Source organism: Bombus fervidus, chromosome 8 (genome assembly GCF_041682495.2).
Source record: "Bombus fervidus isolate BK054 chromosome 8, iyBomFerv1, whole genome shotgun sequence".
In the NCBI taxonomy this organism is placed as follows: Eukaryota; Metazoa; Arthropoda; class Insecta; order Hymenoptera; family Apidae; genus Bombus; species Bombus fervidus.
In genome coordinates, this window is record NC_091524.1 from 10598475 (window position 1) to 10619641 (window position 21167).

The window sequence follows — 21167 nt, forward strand, 5'->3', positions numbered from 1 at the left end:
AAGAAAAGAATATACAATCTAAGAAGATTGACAAGTGGTCGAGTGACTCTTATTAATTAGTTTTTCCCGATTAACAGGTTAAATAACAAGATCTTAGGTTCGTATAATTAAACGTTAATCAAATATCGATACTTACTAACAACTATCCATAATCTTTCGAAAAATTGATATCACGAGCAAATGGTATTTGAAAAAGAAAGCTTTGTTCTTCGTAATCGTTCTACCGATCATAATACACACTTGATTAACAAGTATCGACGTTTAAAGTCCGCTTTAATTCGATATTTAGTTACAATATCGTTGCGATACTTGTCTAAACGAAGATTCCATTGATCGAAAGAACTGTACAATTGACTCGCAGACTTTGATTCGTGTTTATATTAATATATATATATATATATATATATTGTTACAGTGTTTCGTTTAGACAGGTGTGCAGCTAGTTTCAAAGTTCGATTTTATTTCAATGAGATTATTACTGATTAGATTATAAACGATAATTCTTGCGATCGATCGATCGGTATGTTTCTAGACGACTTTTCTACGAAGCTACTTCTAGTGCTCTAATTAGCTCGCGAGACTACTACACGGGATCTCTGTTATCGTACAGCTTAACCTAATCAAGAAACATCGCGTTTGTACAGCTTATCGAATATGTATATCTGCGATCAGTCTGCTCCAAGTCGGCTGAATAATTTCCACGACATTTCGATGAACGTTCCCTCTTCGAGTCGTGTTATTTGTTTCCATGTTTCGTTCATCGTTCGATTGTGCTTTTATACGAAACTCGACGGCGCGAAGACCGTTCTGATTAACTAATCAACATAATCGATCGATAAAAAACATCTTTCTGTTCTTTTTTTTTTTTGTCGTTGTAAAATAATACGATTAGCTGCAGTTTTAATTTTTATAAAAATTCACGTTGATCTTTTTCACCCTTCGAGGCTATCATTAGGCGGGAAGTTCGTCGGCGAACAATCGCGTACAAATTAAAAGATTAATAAAATTAAGCACCATGGATTAATTGTTGTATGGTTGTTCGATACTAGACAGGGGCTGAAAAACTATAATTGTAAATAACACTGTGATGGTATTATCACGGAACGCTGATATTAAAAGAAAAAATTCGCGTTGGACGAATTTCATTCACGATAGCCTTCGATGTGATTTCTAAATAAATGTTTATTATATAATTTTATCGAACGATAAATTTAAAATGACAAAGAATCTATAAGAATTTAAAAATAAGAACTGATTATCCTTAAAATACAAATCGAATGCCGATAAAAGCTATGTAACAGTGATAAAAAATGATCTCGAAGCGAAGATTCTTTCATCATCCAGTCGCGAAAATTATGCTACACGCTTTACGCTTTATTCGATGTGCCTCTCTCTCTCTCTCTCTCTCTCTCTCTCTCTCTCTCTCTCTCTCTCTCTCTTTCTCGGTCTAATGAATTACCGTAATAATATCGTGGTAATACGATTATAATATCTACACGATTAAGGCTTGCTCGTGTTTCATCGCGGATCGTTATGATCGTTCATTTACAAATTCAGAGTTGGGTGAGATTCGACGCGTATACTTAAGATTCTTCTCCTTACTTACATTACGTTTTCGTTCGACTACGATTTCGTGGACGTACGCTGGACGAAAGTTGCGATTGCGTTTCACTGTTTCATCAGGAACTAATGAATTTTGCATCTATGCGAGGAAAACGAAGAATTATAGTCGAAATATCGTCGATCTTCGATGAATTTATCTGTGTATTTCGAAATTTCGAGTAATTATCAATGATTACGATACGACGACGACTATCGTGAAAAAGGTGATTATCACGGCAAGGATATCCTGTTCTTCTCTTTTCTTCTTTTTTTTTTTTTTGTATGGAAAGATAACAGTTACGCAGAACGATCTTAAAAATGACAATTTTCCTTTCGGGATGAACACATAATTATTCTCTTCCTTAATAAATGATCACAAACGATAGATGTTAAGAAATCGTTACGATTAGTATAGTGTAATAATTTGTACGCAATAAGAAAATCGTGTACAGGTGTAAATCATAGTCTTTATTATTAAACCTTCCACTTGAATACTCGTACAAGCAAATCCATATTCATATCCTTATCTTGCGTCTGTTAAAAAAAAAAAAAAAAAAGAAAGACAAAGAAAAGACGAGAAGGAAAGAAAGAACGACGATCGATCAATCTTTGATGTCACTCCTCGCACAGATACGCCATTTTCTTCCCATTAAAAATGTAATAATATCGACGCGTTTCTGTTCACACAGACGTAAGATCCACCCCTTTTCGCACATTTATCCTCGATTTTCAATCGATGCGTTCCGAATATTTCTTTTACGCTTAAATTTTACGCTTAATTACTTAAAATTATTCTACTTTCCATTTTATCCAAGACGAAGTTATTTTGCGTTAAACGAAATTCGGTGTGATCTCATTTTTATAAATATCTTTACACCTCGATGCTTCGTTCAAGGGGTGAGAAATCGTCGAATATCCTTGACTCGAGCGTCTAAATATTCGAAACGGGAACGCGCGAATGATTTTTCGATGAACTCTCACCCAATTCCGTTTCGACGTCGCATTTCTATCGCGTTTTCGGCTTGGTCTCTCGATTCAGCCTTATCTTTTTCCTTTCACTCACTCTCTCTCTCTCTCTCTCTCTCTCTCTCTCTCTCTCTCTCTCTCTCTTTAGAAAATCTGAAAAAGCTTCAAAACTCGATCTTCGTCCTTTGATTAATTTAATCATCGCGTTTTTCTTTTTTGCATATTATCAATGAGAAAAGACGTTCAACGCTGTCTCACTCGCTTAAAAAACCCAACAAACCGAGTAATAGTCGTGTACACGTGTGTATAGTGTTGTTTTATTTCGTCCACGATTCGGGATTATTCGAGGACGATGATGAATCGACGACGAAAGATGATTTTCCTTTTTTTTCTTCTTTTACGACAGAAACTCGAGGGGTCGTGAGACGGTCTTTAGTAAATCAAAGAACTAGGAGGTGAATATAAGAAGCTCGGTTCGTAAGAATTAAATCCTTCTATTCTTTACCCTTCCAGCGCTGTCATTGTCTTTTCCACTCTCATCGGAAGCTTTACAATTTCTCTTTTTTATAATCTTCAAATTTCGATTCTCTTTCTTCCGTATGCGAACAATCCTTTCCTTGAAACGAATCATCCTACTATTTGACTACGGAGAAACTATATTGTTTAATCGTACAAACACGTTTGACACCAAATATAACTCCTTTAACACTAGAGAATCGAACAAGCAGGAGGAACGCATATATTTAAGATACAAAATAATCATCGTGTCTATCGAGCAACGAGAAAAGAAAAAAAAAAAGAGAAAAAAAGAAAAAAGAAAAAAGAGAAGAAGTGGAGAATTTTTTATCGAATATCAACGAAACATGCTTGGTTTATCTTTTACAAGTCAACCTTGATGTTTGTACAAACTCGAAACACTTGTACCTTCGTACGAGTACCTGCTTCTCATCCTTTCTTCTGTCATTTCAATCTTTTATTTCTTTCTTTTCTTTCTTATCCATTTATCGGCAATTAAGCTGATCAGTCAATAATCTCGTCGAGTTTGTCAACATTCTGACAAACCGCGACACAGAGGAGGAGGCTCGTGTCTCGTTCTTCAACCCTTGAATAATAACCATGTATCGTGGTGTGTCAGGCAAATGCATTTTATTTTCTCTTCTCTTTCAAATATAAAAAAATCATTGTATATCATATATATAATATATATAAGTATGTATATGTAATATGCGTATGTGTATTGTATAATCATATCGGAGTACAGAGTCGCGCAGAATCGTACAAAATTCTTCCACGTGGCGTTGGCAGGTGATTATGGTTATTATTCACGTTCGATAGAAAAAGTGATCGCGATCGATGGAGAAAGGAGCGGGAGAAACGAAAAGGAAACGAAGAAAAAAAAAGAAAAAAGAAGAAAAATCCGAGGCAGGAAACAAGATTCTCGGAAGATGACCACGTTTTCCGTTTTCCTTTTTTCTTCTCCATGTTTTTCCTTGTTCCATTCTTTCGTTATTATCCCCTCGCACGCAACTCGATGACATTTACATATTACGATTCTTCCCCTATAACGAAAGATCATCTATCACGGTGCACGCTCGTTCGAAATTACAGATCACGATACAAAATTACAATGACTAATTACAATTCGCCTGCAAGAAGTTCTAGAACGCAGATGAACAATTATTTATTTATCGTTTATTTCTTTCTCTCTCTCTTTTTTTTTTTTTTTTTTTTGATTTGTCGATTAAAAGCTACTTCTATTCTGGCGTTGCTTTTCTATTTAATAATTTAACTCGCACGTCTCTTCCTTTTTGCGACTAATCGAGATGTTCACCCTTTTGAAATATCGTCTCGATTTATACAATTTTGTATGTTTATTACGAAACAAATCCAAAGCTTCGAACAAATTTTTAAGAATATCGCAAGAAGATTTGTCAGTAAGGTTTCTTTAGACTTCTTTTTAATTGTAATTCACCGAAGAAGTTACTCGTAGTTTCTCGCCCTTAGTCTATTCTACTTATTTTTGGCCCTTTTTTTTTTTTTTTTTTTTTTTTTTTTTTTTTTAACTTCTAACACACATCTAGATCTAACACACATCATCTAGAACGAAGTTCGTAGAGTATTTTCTCGGTATATTACGATTTATATTTTTGTCATATCATTCTCTCGCAACGAGCCCTAGATTTTTGATCTGGCTACTCGATTCGAATCAGAAGAAAAAACTCACCTTGAAGGAAAGAAGAAACAACCGTTCGAAATGCAGAATAAAAGTAATAGTACGGATTCACTTTAGTTTGCTAGGATTTGCCTAAATCGTCCACTCCATGTTTTAATCTGACACGTTTTCGAGATCTTTCATTTATACAAGAATCGCAAAGAATCACGAGTATCTCGAGTTTAATTAATTTATTTGACTGATTCCTCGACTACAAAAAATTTTCTATTCACGAGCCTGTCGAGTATCACGATACAGAAAAATCATGCGATTCTTGTTCTATCGATCGATCAAAATTTCCTAATCGGGCAACAAATATCGCTTCGATGAAAATGAATATCTCGCGTCTAGGAGAAGAATTTCTCGAAGAAAGATTCAAAGATCTATGTGGCTATTATGCTTTACGTCATGATTAATCGCCTCGGAATCGATCGACTTTTTCAAGAACGAACGTACAAATGAATCCTCCGGCATCTCTAAAAGAAACGTGGCTATAAAATATCGAATGTATTTTCAGCGTTTGTATTCTTAAAACTCTTGCTTCATCAAAGACAAATAAACCGTAGCCGTTTTCATTTTAAAAGTCGAACTTTTTCTTTATATGAAGTAATAATCTCGAAAAAGAAGAAAAATATAGGGGATTTTTAAAAAAATAAACATCTGTATCATAGCCAAATAACAAGCTCTTTTTATACTAATAAAAAATTGTTTAAAAAACTTCACACAATGATATACTTTATAACAATATATATATATATAATTAGTAAAAATACGAATGCGATAAAAGGAGACAAATTTTTTTTTTTTTAATTTTTTCCCAATTTATGGTTACATTTATGTATACGTTTTAATAAGTTTTTTTTTTTGGCGCGAACGAACATATATATATATTGTAATCCTGTCACCTACGTTAAAAAGAACGGTCAATATTTGGATCAATAGATCGGTAGATCGACATGATCAACACGATCTTAAAGTTCTTAGGAATTAAACGAGACGGACTGACATATACGGAGTGGACGATATTACGAAATGTTTTAATGGATTGTTGATAGATTCGCGTCTGATGTTCGAATGAGAAAATAGACGAGAAATAAAGAATCAATCCTCTTCGTAGGAACAAGTTGGAAATTGAATTATCCTCCTTGAAGAAAGTTGTGAAAAACTTCGAACAGGAGCACTCTAATTATATCAGCCATTTAACTCGCAAGTCAAACTTCCGCAAGTTACGATTTATCTCGAGTTCCAAATTCGAGGTTTCTTAAGATCTATCTAAACACATTCTGGATACATATCGATCTAAAATTTCAAACTTGTTGCGGTAGAAAAAAAATGTCTTTTCTTTCCACGCTTCATACGACACACTACATAAATATCGATCCAAAATCGGTAGAGTCCCGACTCAAGTCATTCTAATACTTCACATTTAACAAAATTACCATGTAATCCTAAAAAAAAAAAAAAAAAACACAAAACTGTCAATTCTAATTAATAGATTTGGGAAGTTTATGCTGTTTATTGGAAAATTTAAATGTGCATAATATGTACTCTACATATATATAACGAATAAGAATATTCGAAACATACAATTTATGATAATTAATGCGCGACAGAAATCTCTACATAGATTTCATTTCCTTAACGACTTAAGTAAAACCCAAATTTGCACAAACGTCCGTCATCTACCGATTACGAACAACCACGCAATCATCCAAAACCATCGAAACTACTAACATATTCGACAACACGAAAACAAATATCTTAAACCCTTCGTTGCAAATCGAGTATGTAATTAACGTTCGCGAATCTTCTTCATTTTCCACTAGAACATCCGCAGTGTATTCGACGATGGAAGCTACGAAGAAGGAACGAAAGCTTCGGTGTAACGGCTGGCTATTGCTACCGTAGATCACAGAGACGAGAATAACAGTAAGAACAACAATGAAACGATCATTAGGAGGAGCAACGTTACGTCGATGGATGATCGAAAACCAGCGATAGCGAAGGAAACAAAGAGACGAGGATCGTCGATAGGCGATAGGAAATTAGCCGTAACGAAGGAAATAGAGGGATAAGGATCGTCGATAGGTGGTTGGAAACAAATGGTCGCGATGGTAACAGAGGGAACAGGCGGCTAGAGGCGCGCACCGGGTGCAGAACGTCGCTGCTAGTCGGCCTGGCTCTCCTTAGCATTAACACGCGATATACCAGAAAAACCAGTTTGCGGGCTTTTTATTAGGCCTTTACTTTCGCTTGCAAACTGAAAGGAAGAGTGAGCGAGCGAACGAACGAGGCCTGGCTAAGTTCTAACCGGTGAGCGAGCGAGCGAGCAAAGTGACTGACTATGCTGACTAACGGGGTCACCAGTCGATACGGACACGCACATAAAAGAGAGACGCCAAGTGGCGAGCATATACGTCCTCTCTCTTCTTTACTCTCCTTGCTTACACGCACCTGTCTCTGTACTTCGTGCGTGTATTACGTGTGCGTGTGCGTGTGTGTATGTGAGTGTTTTATCCGTACGTTGTACGCGTTACGTGTCTGCCTGCTACAGGTAGAAACAGAGAAAGAGAACAACGCGTTAGAGAGATAAAGATTTGCTGAGACACGCGAAAAACGCTGGGAGATTCGTGGCTTGGTGGTGTATATTCTCTGTGCGTGTATAGAACAGATTATACACACGCGGATACACACACACGCGTGCCCGTTTGTATACGCACCGACAGTGATTCGCGGGACGATACAGTTTGCAAGTTCGCCGCGCCAAGAGTCTACGTTTTATTATGCAAATGAGTTTTATCACGGCCGGAGAAACATAGGCACGCGAACGCGCGTGTATTTTGCTTTGCGAGCGGCGCTGCTGCTGTTCAGTCGGATAAGGTATTAAATAATTATCGGTATCGAGAAGAAAGAAGGTTATGCAAGCTGTTCGCCGTCGCCTCCGGCGGAGACTAGGGTCGCCGCAAGGATCGCTCGATCGCACGTACGTGTGTGTGTGTGTTGAGTGTGTATGTATGTATGTATGTGTATATATGTGATTTTATGTATCTACGAATGTATACGATTAGGTACGAAGATTATAAGGGAAAATACGAGGAATACGATTATATTAATTTCTTCATTTTGGGGTTGCTAAAAGTAGCTAAAAGGGTGTACTTTGATATCTAATATCTAATATACGAGAAGCATTACTTTTGAGAAATTATTATCTTTAGTAAATATTTTTCAAGAGAATCCTACAATTAAATTCGATGAAAAGACAATTTCGATATGTGGCTGATTGATAAAATATTTTTAAATTGCTCCCATACGAACGACAATAAAATGTGACTTATCTCTTTCCCTATAGTCTTCATACATATACTCGTTGTACGTGGTTATGTGTATAGTTTCGCGTATACAGGCTAAGATGAAGGGCTTCTGTCTTCTAGTCACCTCGAATCTCCTTCGACGCGTCCTTCCATCAATCCCAAGATTAGTCACGGTGCTTTTTCCCTGGTATAATACTAGAACTGGGAAGAAGATTGTCTAGATGGTCGTTTTAACGTCTCATGTTTTTATGCGCGCGTCTTTTGGTAAACGATAGTTTGCTTCTTTTTACCTGGATCAACATTCGTCTCAGTTTACCAAGTATTCGCGTGTATGTACGTTACATGAGGGTGTCTCTGTTTCTTTGAGTGTCCATGTTTTCTTTTTGTTTATTTGCTTAGGTTTAGTTCTTGTTTGTCTGTTTTGTCTAGGCGATGTGACAGCGCTGGTTGACGCGAAACTAAAAAAAAAAAAAAGAAAAAAGAAAAAAAAGAAAAGAAAACAAGTAGAGACGCCTCTCACCCCTCGTTCATCTTCTCCTTCCTTTACTCTCTTCTCTCTTTCTCTCTCTCTCTCTCTCACACACACTCTCCGCGTACAAACTTTCTCGTTGTCGCACCGATCGCGCCGCTCATCCTCGATCTTTTTTTTTTTTCCTCAATCTTATATATCACGTTACAGTAGTATCTAAATGAAATGTGTTCACAGCCACACATTAATATTTATACATAGATTTTATACATGTATTTATATATTTAAATATAGTATATATATATTTATATATTTATAATTATTCTTTTTTTTTTTGCAAACGCCACGCCCGTTAATGTTTCTTTGTTTTTTTTTTAATCTGTTTGAGTTTACTTTTTGCTTACTTTTTGTGAAATCTGTGTGTGTTACCACTACCTTTCCTTTAGTTACACGTTTCTCGAAACATCATATGTTCATTCGTTATAATATACTTTTTTTTTGCATTTTTTTTTGTTTTTTTTTTTCTTCGTTTTGGGAAAAGAGGAAAGAAAGAGGAGCGACCGTGGAACGCTGACGGACGCCTTCGTATGCGCTATCTATCAGACGTTCCTTTCGTTCTCAGATCCGATCCCAGACGCCCTCTGTCCCTTCGTTTGTTCTCCCTCGTCGTCGACGTTTTTTCTTCTTCTCTTTCCTTTCTTTCGAACTCCTCGGTATTGTTCTCCGTACAGCTTCCGATTCCGTTTCGTCGTCGTTCCTCCGCCTTCGAAATTGACTTCCCTCCTTCCGGTTCCATACAGAATCACTTAGTGAACCGACGCCATCGCTTGGCGGCGCTACCGTCTTCCCGGGGACTCTGAAAAGCGTGTGTGTTCTTTTCTCAACGCGCGCACAGTCTCTGTCTCTCTCGCGCCACCGTTGCGATTCATATATGCGTCCGTCTCGTTTCATCGACGCGCACACCGACAATAATATAATAGTTTACCGGGTATATTCATCGCGTGTTTTCACCGCGCGTGCGCAATTGTGGTTTCCGTTTCTCTCCACCATCCGTTCGAATTCGTTAGGCACAACACATTCATTTTTTGTTACTTCTTCTATATATTCGTTCCGCTTGGTTTCTTTATCTTTCTTTATTTCAACGTTTTTTTTTTCTTTTTTCTTTTATTTCGTTTGGAGTCTTATAGTCTCTCGGTTGATCCCCTACGACCGTCTTTACAGCAAATACCATTGTGTTTTGGTCCTTCCTCCCGCGACAACTGATCGTCCACCGGAGCTGAATAAACGCGTCCAGGAGAAACAGAAAGATACACTGGAACGTAAACGCGCAGTATTACAAATGTTCCCGCCGTTAGGTTAGAATTTGATCTTCTCCTGAAACTCTTCAGTCTTCCGCGAAGCTGTTTCTTTCGTTTTTGTTGTTTTTGTTCACTGTCACCGACCCGCTCGAACGATAAACACCGTCCTCCCACGATCCATTTGGCGAATCGACCACCGCGGGTTTTACCTTCCTCCGTTTTATTCCGACGAGAATCTTTCTCGTCTACGTCACACTCTGGATCGGTCGGTGTTCGATGTTCGACGCGTGTCCAAGCGTCAACTGAGGAGCAAACGATTTTGCTCCTTCGACCCGCTGTCGTGAACGATCAATGATCGACAAGCGTCTTTCTCGAGATTGTTGGATAAACACGAACCACGACGATCCGAATTACGTCGATCGTAACCTGGTTGAGGACGATTGCCCCCCTGGTCGTTAAGCAGAGGCTCGTCGATGGTTCCGCGGTCAATAAAGATCATGGAGTTATCGCGGATATCGGTGATCGTGCCGGTGGTGGTCGTAGCGGTGTTGATGGCGGTGCTAGTGGCGATGATAGCGTTGGCGTCGATGTCGCATCACGACGAGCATGCCATCCACGAGTTGCACGTGCACGTGTAGCACGCGGTGGGTATCACTGGAGCGTAATAGTAACCGTTCGCGTAAACGTATGTGGTGGGCGGTCCAGGAGGTGCCTGCTGATGATTCGACAACCGTTGCTGTTGTTCCTGGCAGAACACCTGGTACGCAAGGTTCTCGATGAGAGCTAGGGTCTGTCGTCTCTCGTGACCCATCAGGCACACGGTGGACTCTTCCACCACGCTGTGAAGCAACATCAGGTACTGGTACTTGAGGGCTTCCTCCTCGGGACCGACGAAGTGGTTCCACAGGTAGTTCTCGAGTTTGGCCCGTTGTTGGCTGATATCCGGGAAATCGATGAAGAATCTCGAGCACATGTATCGCTCGAGGGTTTTTATATAGTCAGGCTGAGAGGGTTTGTACATCTTAACCAGCAGATTGCAGTATTTGAGCAGGCCGCCGCCGCGGATCTCTTCCGGATGCCTCGTCGAGATCAGTTTTTTGTGAAGATGGTATAACGCCTCCTGGAAATCACCGTACACCGATTCACCGACCACGGTTGGGTAGAAGTTCTCGCCAATTGGTAGCTTGCTGCACTCGTAGAACAGGAGCAGCGAGTCGAGCACGATCTGGAACGAGTCGACCGAGAACTCGAACTGCCGCCTCATCGAGTCGACGAACTTCAGTTCGACGTTCCTGTGACCTCGCGAGTTCCCAAGGGAAATCAGGGACCACCGGTCTCCGTCGTTATTCACTTTCACCATTTTGCTCACGTACGCCTCTTTCAAGCTGCACGTGGTGATACGTTTACGGCTGACACCTTCTGGCAGCAGGTCGAACAACGAGCCAAGCACAGCGGCCTTCACCTTGTCGTAGTTTCGCCCGCTCGACAATTCCACGGCGAATATCAAGTCCAGGTCGTTGTACGGTTGCGACTCGGTGGCCAAAACGTGGGAAGCCGCGCCGCCGTTCAACCTGATGTCGCGTACCCTCATACCGGCTCCGCCGTTGCTCGGGTCCGACTCTAATTTGCTACGGACCACGGTAACCAGGTCTCTCAATCTGACTTCCAAAGTAGGAAAATTGCCACGACCGTGGATGCACACCACCTCGTTCATCACATCATTCAATCGTCTGACTTGCTCGAAACTGAGCACAGCCAGCCTCTGCTGAGGATCCGGACAGTCTGAGTTGTGGTTATTGTTGTTCCCATTGTTCGCGTTATTGTCGTTGCCTCCGTTGCTCTTCGTGCCGTTCACCTGGCACAGGGACTCCATCATAGCGACCCGACGCTGGCGTTCCTCGCCGATCTCCAGGGAGCCACACTGTAATGGAAAAGAAACAGGAGATGTTATTAACCGTGACATTTCCGCATTCGGTTACAGTTGTATTGCGATTGTACGTTTTATGTTCCTTCTTAAATGGATACCGTCGGATGTTTATGGCTATATTACATTGGACGATTGAAGTAAAGTGAAATTGTTGATTGTATCGTAGTATTGTGAACAAAAAGAGATATCGGGTGAACCATAAACAGTGTCGCGAGAAAGCCGAGGTGCCGACAGATCCATCAATGTGTCGTCGGTGCTTCAATCGAATAGTTTCGTGGAAAGGAACTACGTGACCTGGCTACGAGCGGTTGCAGACCACGTGCGTGGTGGGGTTAAGATAAAAGCCAAAGGAATGCTAAGGGACAAGAAGTCGGAGAAGTCGGAGAGTGTTAGTTGAGTAGTCAGGGAGTGTGAATCGAGAAGTCAAAGAGAGAGTGTTGCTAGCGTTGTCGAGAGAGTGTGGTCCGTGTTAGAGGTGACGAGAGTTGCGAATTAACTATCTACTTGTTTAAATTATAGCACGTTGTTGTGTTTAGTTCACGTTAAACAATCATCGTTTCTTGTTTAATCAACATCTGTACAATCAATTTATTATAAGTAAACTAATTGTAACAGTAAGATGTATGTTTTGTTTTATGTGAAATACACAAGATAACTTTTAATATCGTGCTCGTAATATTTAGTATATACACTGTACACCTTACTTTTAATAAAATCTATTATTTATATTAGTAGCTTATGCTTTCTTTATCGTATAAATATTATTTCTCTATGTCTCGATTACGTTTACTTGATCTTTTCCAACTTTGGAGCGAATGTAATATCCTAAGACGTCTGACGAGAGATAGAAATGAAACGAGTGTAGAATAAATTACGAATTCTCCTCAGATTTGGACGACGGCCCAAGGAATAGCGTTAAGAGGAGTGGTCCCTCCCAATGCCCGAACTAACCTAGGAACGACTCTTCCAGAATGGGAGAAGACACAGGAATACTTTGGCAGCAATTCGAAAAAGGTCCCGGGGCATCCTTGTTTTAGTCGGTAAAGTCCGATACAACCTCGCCGCCTTCCAGAAGCGGCGGGGCGTCGACGAGGATTTCCCCACGTAAAAAAAAAAGAGATAAATTACGAATATACAAATTTAAAAGTATGGAAATGTAGATATTGCAGTAAAAAAATATAGAAACTAAAATTATAAATACTTTGATCACTAGAACCGCTTAGAAACTATTTCCCACTGTGAGAAGAATTTCTAGTCTTCTCCCTATAAAAATATTAAAATATATCTAGAATAAAATTCTGTAATGAATATGATAATACAACGATTACCCAATGAAAGATCCAGAACGATAGATCGTTCTAGATAGTAAACACGAAGTATCGTCTCAGTTAATCTGATAGACGGTCACTTCTAATTGACGATTATCGATGAAAGTCTTGATAAATCAATCGAAGAACCTTGCCGCAAAACAGATAAACAGTTTCGATACTCGATAAAAGATTTACTAACTAGTTGCTACAAAATTCCTAACCAATGAGAAGTTCTTGGAGGAGCGTCTAAATCGTTAAGTTTAACATTCTGTCGTTAGCAAACGTGCCCTTCGAGAATGTCTTCGTATCTGCGAGTTAGATGTTCACGTTTAGAAATGCCACGAGGTTACGTCCGGGTAGCGTACACGAGCTATTCAAACTTCTCGCCCATCCTTCTTCGATGGTGTCTCTTTGAGAAAATTAAATCGTTGCTTAAAAGGTTCAGGCGAAGAAGCGTTCTATTCGATGGTCTGCTTTTTGATGGAAGCTTCAAGCTAAAGTTAAAAATAAATTCTCGATATTTCGAAAGATTTCTTGCATTTCTTTTATTTCGAAATACTGTCAAAGATTTCGCAATGTTTCAAAAGATTTTGAAAGATTCTCCGCTATCATAAGTTATTTCGAAAAGCTTCTGTTAGTATTCCAAAATGTTCTGTGGCGTCGTAGAAATTTCAAGTTTCAAAATCCTTGGAATTATCGAAGGTTCTTTTGGTATTGGAGCGTGGCTCAAAATATGTTGAAACGTTGCGTGACATGCCTTTGGTATCTTTAAATATTCCCAACGATTTCGCAGCTTTTGCAACAGAATCTGAAAACTCCCACGCTATCTCGAAAGCTCACGAAAGAACTCTCAATGTTTCAAACTATTCTTCCACGTGAAAACACCTTAACGTTAAAGAAATCGTTTGACCATCGCAAAAGTCCTGACATCTCAAGCGAAACTATTTCCAAAGATTCCCAGAAATTTTTCTACCCGATAAAATTTCTTATTTATCAAAGAGTCTTTCAAAGAACAACGAGAATATCCCTAATGCCCCAAATACCTCAAAATTCTTCCTTTCTTTAACAAATTCGAAAAGATCCTGACCAATCTACGCGAGATCCTCGGACGTTTAAAGAATCAATGTTGAAATATCGATCACGTATGACAGTGTATAATTGGACAGGTCGACGCCATCGGACACAGTCAGCTGTTGAAGGTAAACAGCGAGGTGAACTCGAGTGCCAGCTATAGATTGGAAGGGAACTCGATCGGAGGAGCAACAGGGCCACCAGTCAGAGTTCGCTCCTCTACTCGTTCACGGTCGCGACACGTCGTTTAATTATCGTTATTTCATTAGCGGATAGCGCAGCGTGGGCCTTCGTCGATCGCCAGGGCTAAGCAACGTCGTTAAGCTTATCGGCAAGCTGCAGCAGCTTCGATATTAATCGAACGAACCGGACGATAAAACCGGTCGTTAAATTGAAATTCCTCGTCGAACCAGAAGTCGCTTGCAGCCTACGTTTTTGCTCTCTTTTCTATGATCGTTCTTTCTCACCGTGCACTTGGGAACGACAACGCATAATCACGGTAACTTCGTTAGTTAATTGCCTCACGCTCGATTACCAGTCCAGTTGCGTCACGCTTTTCCATCCAATTCGCGATGTTTCCTATCTACGACGGAATAACTAACTATTATACCACGCTTACAGCTATGAATGCCGCTCGTCGATAATAACGACGATTTTCTGCCTTTCTAGGCAAAGCAAAAACATTCCAGAGTTGTTTTAAGAATGGAGATACGAGCGTGTGCTTCGATAATACTTTTTTTTTTTTTTTTTTTTTTTGGAATCACTTATTCGGAATGGAAATGGATAAGAGCGGCTGTTAATCTGGCAGATATTGTTATCGCTTTCTTCCTATTAGAAGCGATAGCGATTGCGTTGCGTCACACATTTTAATTTCAACCGCCAGCATTTTTTATCTGTTAATCAAGGAATGCCTCTCTGATGTGGACTTTTTAATGTATCCTTTTAGTACGTTCGATTCAATGAATAATAATTCTTTTTATGTTCTTTTATATTTTATATCCGATCGATTGAAATAGTCCAACGTGAACAGTAAACGAAGAACAATCGTTCCACTGAATTTGCAATTCAAGTAAATCCTCCACCAGCAACGAGATCGACGAAGATTTCGACGTATCTTTCTAACAATCCTATTCGTTCACCGTTTCATTTATTTCCATGGATAATAGAGAAAAGCCGCACGGAATCGTGTAGAAACTGACATCTCCACTGCTATAACTCGAGCCACGACCACCCAAACGTATTGCAACGATTATGTTAACGGTCACGGATTTACCGAGGATCAACCGGCTGACCAGATCGAGCTACTTTCACTCGACCAGGGTGCACTCTCCCCGAAGAAGCTCTGATCGTGAACAACGATCACGAAATAATCGAACTACCACCTGTGGAGCACGGGGCCGGCCTTTGCCTTCCGTTTTCGGATTTCATCGAACGATCCAACCGCTTACCATGAAGAACAACCGCTCGACGTCGTTATGTGGCTCTGTTCTCTTCAGTTTCGATATCGAGATTCACTGTAATTCACTGAACAAGATTTGGCTTCGACAACGTCTAAGTCACTTTCCTTCTATTTAGATATATCTCGATTTAACTTCGATTATTTCTTTTTTTATTTGGTAAATTATATATATATTTAAATATTTTATTTATTTACTAACACGAGAAAGAGAAGATTGGTTTTTAGATCGAAAGCTTTTTGGAACGAAACTGTAGCAAGTGTACGCGCGCGGCACAAACGGAGAGCGAAACGTCGCGAACGGGCTCCGCTTAGGCGAGCAGATCCGCAGCTGATGAGAGGCAACAGCGAACTGAGCGAACAGCGCGGTGAAAGGCGTACGAGGAAGACTAGTGGCGGCGGCGGCGGCGGTGGCGGTGGCGGCGACACCACCATCAACAGCAGCGGTAGCGACGTCCTGAGTGTACCAGGAGGGCAGCACAAAGCTACCACGCAGCTATCGACGCCGAGTTCTGCCTCCGTACGAGTCCGATCATCGCGCGTATCCGCAAATGAATGTTTGTTTGATGCTGGCTGGTTCAATTTTCGTTATAGTATCGCGAGTAATAGGCAGACTGATTACGAGTAAATATTGCTATGTATGTTGCGTAGGTTGAATGATAAGAGAGATTAATAAATTCGGTGGTAAATATTACGTACGTCATAGGTATCGCAAGAATTTGTGGGTGTATTTAATTTTATTTCTTGCGTCATTTTCCACTCAATTATATTTTTCTAGCGTTAAAAATATCTGTAATTTGGACAAAATACGAGAGAAACGTGTTAGCGGTATACGCGTGATTTCTCGTTTCTACGTTAAAAATCCTCTGAAAACGTAACGAATTCTTTTCGTTCGCCTAATCGACAGTCAGATGGAAATATAAAAATTCGACGATGGTAGCACGATTAATTGTTATGTTCATTGCGTTATATATCGAATATTAATAATTATTATACTGTACTGTTATACTATTATATACACTCGATGAATATAAATATTTATAATACTCCAATTATTGTTACAGAAACTATTACCGAGGACTTGAATACATCTGTTTTTCATTATCTCATGAATATCATGAATATCATCGGAGAAGGAAAGTAAAATTATGTGACACGTTGGGATTGAAAAACGTCCAAGTTAATCGACCACAGTGTCCCAGACACTTTATTACGATCAAAACTTTTTCTTCGTTGATATTCATTTCGGTAATGACCAAACGTCTTAGTCATTTCTGTTCTAAACAAAAGCCCTTTATAAAAACTTGGCTGACGTTTTGCTTTAATTGACATCCATCTGTATGTCAGATGTCTGTTCGCTGTCCATTCTGTTCGAGAATTATCGAGAACGTTTGAGAACATCTATCTATGATTCATCGTCCATTTGAAACCTCCGTGTAATCACCGCGTTTATTTTAATTAGAAAGAAGAAACAGAGAAATTTCATAGTTGCATTCTAAAATAAAACAAATCTACAGATATTCCTCGTGCAAAGTGTTCGAACGAGAAGAAGGAATAAGAAAGTTTCGCCTTTATAATTTAAATTAATAATTCCTTTTGTCTTTCGATTTCAAGACATCCAGAACCTGCTACTCTTCAAATATACCACGTGTATCATGCGTTGAAGTTTTCTTCGATTCGAAGTACGATCGTGCAGAATCACGAGTCTATTTGAATTTCTGTCACTTGCAGCTTCTTCGATACAGTTTCGATGGAGTAGCAACGCAGTTAGCATGAAATTTTCTCGTCGTATCGACGAGAGTGTTCGCTTATTCTCTCGAACGCTTCCATCCCCCTTGTTCTGACGTCGATATCTCCTCGTACTTTTCGCCAGAATTACGTAATTCCAAGTTAAAACCTCGTGAAACGTTTAATCAATCTCAAGGTTGAAATCGTGGCTCCTATTCCATCGTCTTGCCTCGTTCCGATATCACGCGACCGTGATACGTTTATTCCGAGATAATAAAAATTATAGCTCACAGAACCACACACCATTTTGTTCGTTCACTCGAAATTCAAAGAAGTACTTTGTTTCTATAGTCAGCTGTTGAATTTTAAGTAACCGCGATTTAGAGTTTTGTCAGCTATAAAAGAAATATTTTTAGCATAAACTGCTATTTAAAGGCTAAGCACTTGTTTCCATTATTACTGATTATTTTTAACGATTTTAATTTAAAGTTTAACGAGCTTCGATAATTCCGATATTAATTAGAAAAATTGTATAATTCGAGAATCGCGAATATCATTTGTGATTTAATTCTTCAAAATTATTTGCTTTCCTTTCGATACATATTTTTCTCTAGTTTCCCGACTCTGTTCAGTTCTTAATTCTTCTAGTTCCTAATTTTTTATTTTTTAATTCATTCGACAGGGGTACTGATAATATGAAGTTTTTCCTTCACTTGCGTTTTTGTCAACAAAACGTGGAAAAGAGAACAAACCTATTTCACAAATAATAATTTACAGACATACAGATTTATAATCTTCTTCATTTCGAAGCAAAGTTTCTGGCTTCGAAAAGTATCAGAGATCGATTCTTTTTCAATTATTGTTTCACTTATTCAATATATTTTCTCCGGATATTTACAATTTTTCTTGTTCTAAATTAAATTCAACCGTACAACGTGTCTTTTTTTAAGTCCACTTTCTACTTCCTCCTGTGTCCTGTGAATTTCAAACACCACCGATTCTATAACGCCAGAAATATAATCGAGGGAGACCCTCATTTTTACTATCGTTACGTCACACCATTCACGAGCCATAACTCAACCTTTTCACCTATCCTTTGGACAATCGAAACACCTCGTATGAAACCAATCTTTCCATACACGTTGTTACTACCCAACGACCATAGAGAAGACAAAGTAGAAGAGTTTCAGGAACCCTCGTCAAACGCTTGTTGCCCGGTTCAACGAGAACAACAGTAGCCGCGGTGAAATCGATTGGAAAAACGACGTGGCTCGTTGACGCTTGAACTCTGATCGACCATTAACCACTCCAGATAGAAGCGGTTTGAGAGAAAGGGGAAAAACAGCAAGAGGAAGACAGAAAATAAGCAAAAGGCAGACGAGTGAAGTAGAAAAGGTTGGAAACAAGGGAAAGCGGAGGCGGGAGAATACGGAGAACGAGACAGAACCGATGGAAAGATGGACCGAAATGGAAAAACGGAAGCTAATAGGGGAGACACGGAGTAAAAGGTAAGAGAAAAGAGAAGCAGGGGAACGGAGGAACCGGACAGGCGAATGGGATTTAATTAACAAAGGAAGAAACGAAAAAAAAACGAGAGTATCTGCCGAGTGGACAATAACGAAAAACTAAAATGCAACGTGAACAATGTTGAAGATAGAAAAGGGGCGAATCGCGGAGAACGCAGGAAACGGTGGAAGACAAAAGGAAGAAAGCGTAACGTGGTACGATAAGAGTAGAGATCGAAGAATGGGAGGAAAAGTAAGGAAAATGGTGAAAATGTAGATAAAAGAAAGGCAGGATGAATGGAAGAGAAGAAAGAAAGGAGCGTGGAGAAGGGTAAAAAACGAGGGATGGGTGGTTGGCCCAGATCCTTCCTCCTCGATTTTCCCCTTCTCACCCTCTAACGCTTCCAATGACGTCACTACGAAGAACGCGTGGGTGTCATTGAATGAACAGGCCGACCTGAGTGCTACGTTGTATTTGCCCGTAAGATCCGCCTCTATATACAGGGTGTTTCGTCCATATTGAACTCCTTCATACCGTAATTGTTTTTATCGAAACGAAAAGATCGTGTCGGGTCAAAGTTGATTTAGAACGACGACGTTGATTTAGAATCGTCGATTCTTACGCGATTTCTTTATAAACGCAGCACAGGAGAGAAAAAGTTCTTTACAGTTTTACGTTATGTTATCGTATCTTTATATTATACATCGTCGGAGTTTCATATTTTATGTTTCTGTTTCGATTTCTATGTCATCGATGTTTAGGAATTGCGAGAATAGACGCAAGCAGCAGAAATATAGACAGTAAGGAGTATAAGCGGTTCATTCAAAGGTCAAGTTTAAAGTCTAAATGTTAAGTACGAGAGATGTTAAGCTGGTGGGTGGGAAGATACGAGCGTAAAGCAAAGAGAAACTGCAAGTCCCACTTAATCCACAGGCAAAGAGCTGTGAAAAATAAATCAAATGTAAACACTGTTGCAGCGGTTATAAAGGATACTCGTACGTCATTGCATTCCTGTACTAATTAATTAGATGCAACTGTATTTTAAGTTTAATATCCTGCGATAGTACTTTTTATAAGATTTTCATAGTACGAGAATGAAACGTACAATACGACCTAAAGAAAAGACGGTCCCATTGAAAGACAAGGATACGTACAAATATTTCCAACAGCATTTCCATTGTATATCTAGGAATATTAATATCTATCGTGTATATAAAATAAAATCAACTTTCCACTTTCCAATATTTCAGAGAACAACAGATATTTATTAACTCGTATGTCAAATGCAAACTAAAATTAATATCTACCAACTGATCCAAGACAAACGAAACACCCTGTATAGGTATATAGTATACGTTAGAGCTGTACGAATGCGCGTGTCTGTGTTGGTCGGAGCTGAGATGGTGTACTTCTAGACGCCCACGTCGTCAGTCGCGCCGGGGAAACAGAGAGAGGCTGGACCAACGGGGGTTGGCCGACAAGTAGTATCGATCTCGGCCGTTCCAGTCGTGAACCCACGTCAAACCGTGGCTCCTTTATTTTTACGTCGTATATCGTATGCGGTCGATGGATTCGCTGGTGACGAAGGACTGCGAGATATGAACGCGTTTCATCGTGATCTCCACGGGGGTGGCTCCATGTCGCGTTGTTACAGGGTTCGGTTCTCACTTGTTAACCAGGATTTGGCTACGTCACGTGATAGAACACGCGTTGTTCCCGATAGCGCGGAAGAAAAATATGTCTACGTATTTCCTTAAGCATTAGGTTGTCCGAAAAGTTTCTTTCGTTTTAAAAAGGAAATAATAGACGTACAATGTTTTTCGTTTTATATTGGTTTATTGAATTATGCACGAATATAATAATAGATGTAGAACGAAATGGATCATACCTAATTCAATAAAATAATATAAAACAGAAATTATTGTTCATCTGTTATCACCTTATGAAACGAAAGAAACTTTTCGGACAATCTAATACCAAAGACTAAACTATAGTTTGCCGTATAGTTATACGTAACGAGTCTAGAAGCTGCTTTAATTATTAATGCGTTAATAGGAAACAACGTATTTTCGCTGTTAACGTTGCCTCTGTGCTCGCCTCTATATTCGAAATGGTTGTTACCGTTACTATGGTAGTTTTAATATCTAGCGTAATTTTACTGTCTTTTGCGTATTTCACGCCTTTTACGAATAAGATATTCCAACGAAGGAAAATATACGAAGATACGCAAAGAGCAATGCAATTTTTCTCGGTTTCTTTTTTTTTTTTAAATTTGATCCTGAAAGAGTCGACGATCGTTTAAGGAACTGTT

General features: G+C 39.3%; 1 protein-coding gene and 1 long non-coding RNA gene across 4 annotated transcripts in view; both read right to left on the reverse strand.

The window, feature by feature from the left end:
• Positions 1-2049: 2049 nt before the first annotated feature.
• Positions 2050-3545, reverse strand: LOC139989663 (uncharacterized). Its single transcript, XR_011800373.1, has 2 exons — positions 2662-3545; positions 2050-2629 (listed from the first exon to the last, which is right to left on the reverse strand). It is a non-coding gene; the product is annotated as an uncharacterized lncRNA (long non-coding RNA).
• Positions 3546-4642: 1097 nt separating this feature from the next.
• Positions 4643-21167, reverse strand: part of LOC139989651 (terminal nucleotidyltransferase 5C) — a 153821-nt gene continuing 137296 nt past the window's right edge. For 2 of the 3 annotated variants that reach the window (XM_072008132.1, XM_072008134.1), the window contains exon 2: positions 4643-11779. In XM_072008132.1, the coding sequence (XP_071864233.1) occupies positions 10454-11779 (1326 nt within the window). In that variant the 3' untranslated portion in view covers positions 4643-10453. Of the gene's footprint in view, positions 11780-15614; positions 15970-21167 lie in introns of those variants that run through there. The other variant, XM_072008133.1, reaches the window with a different exon arrangement.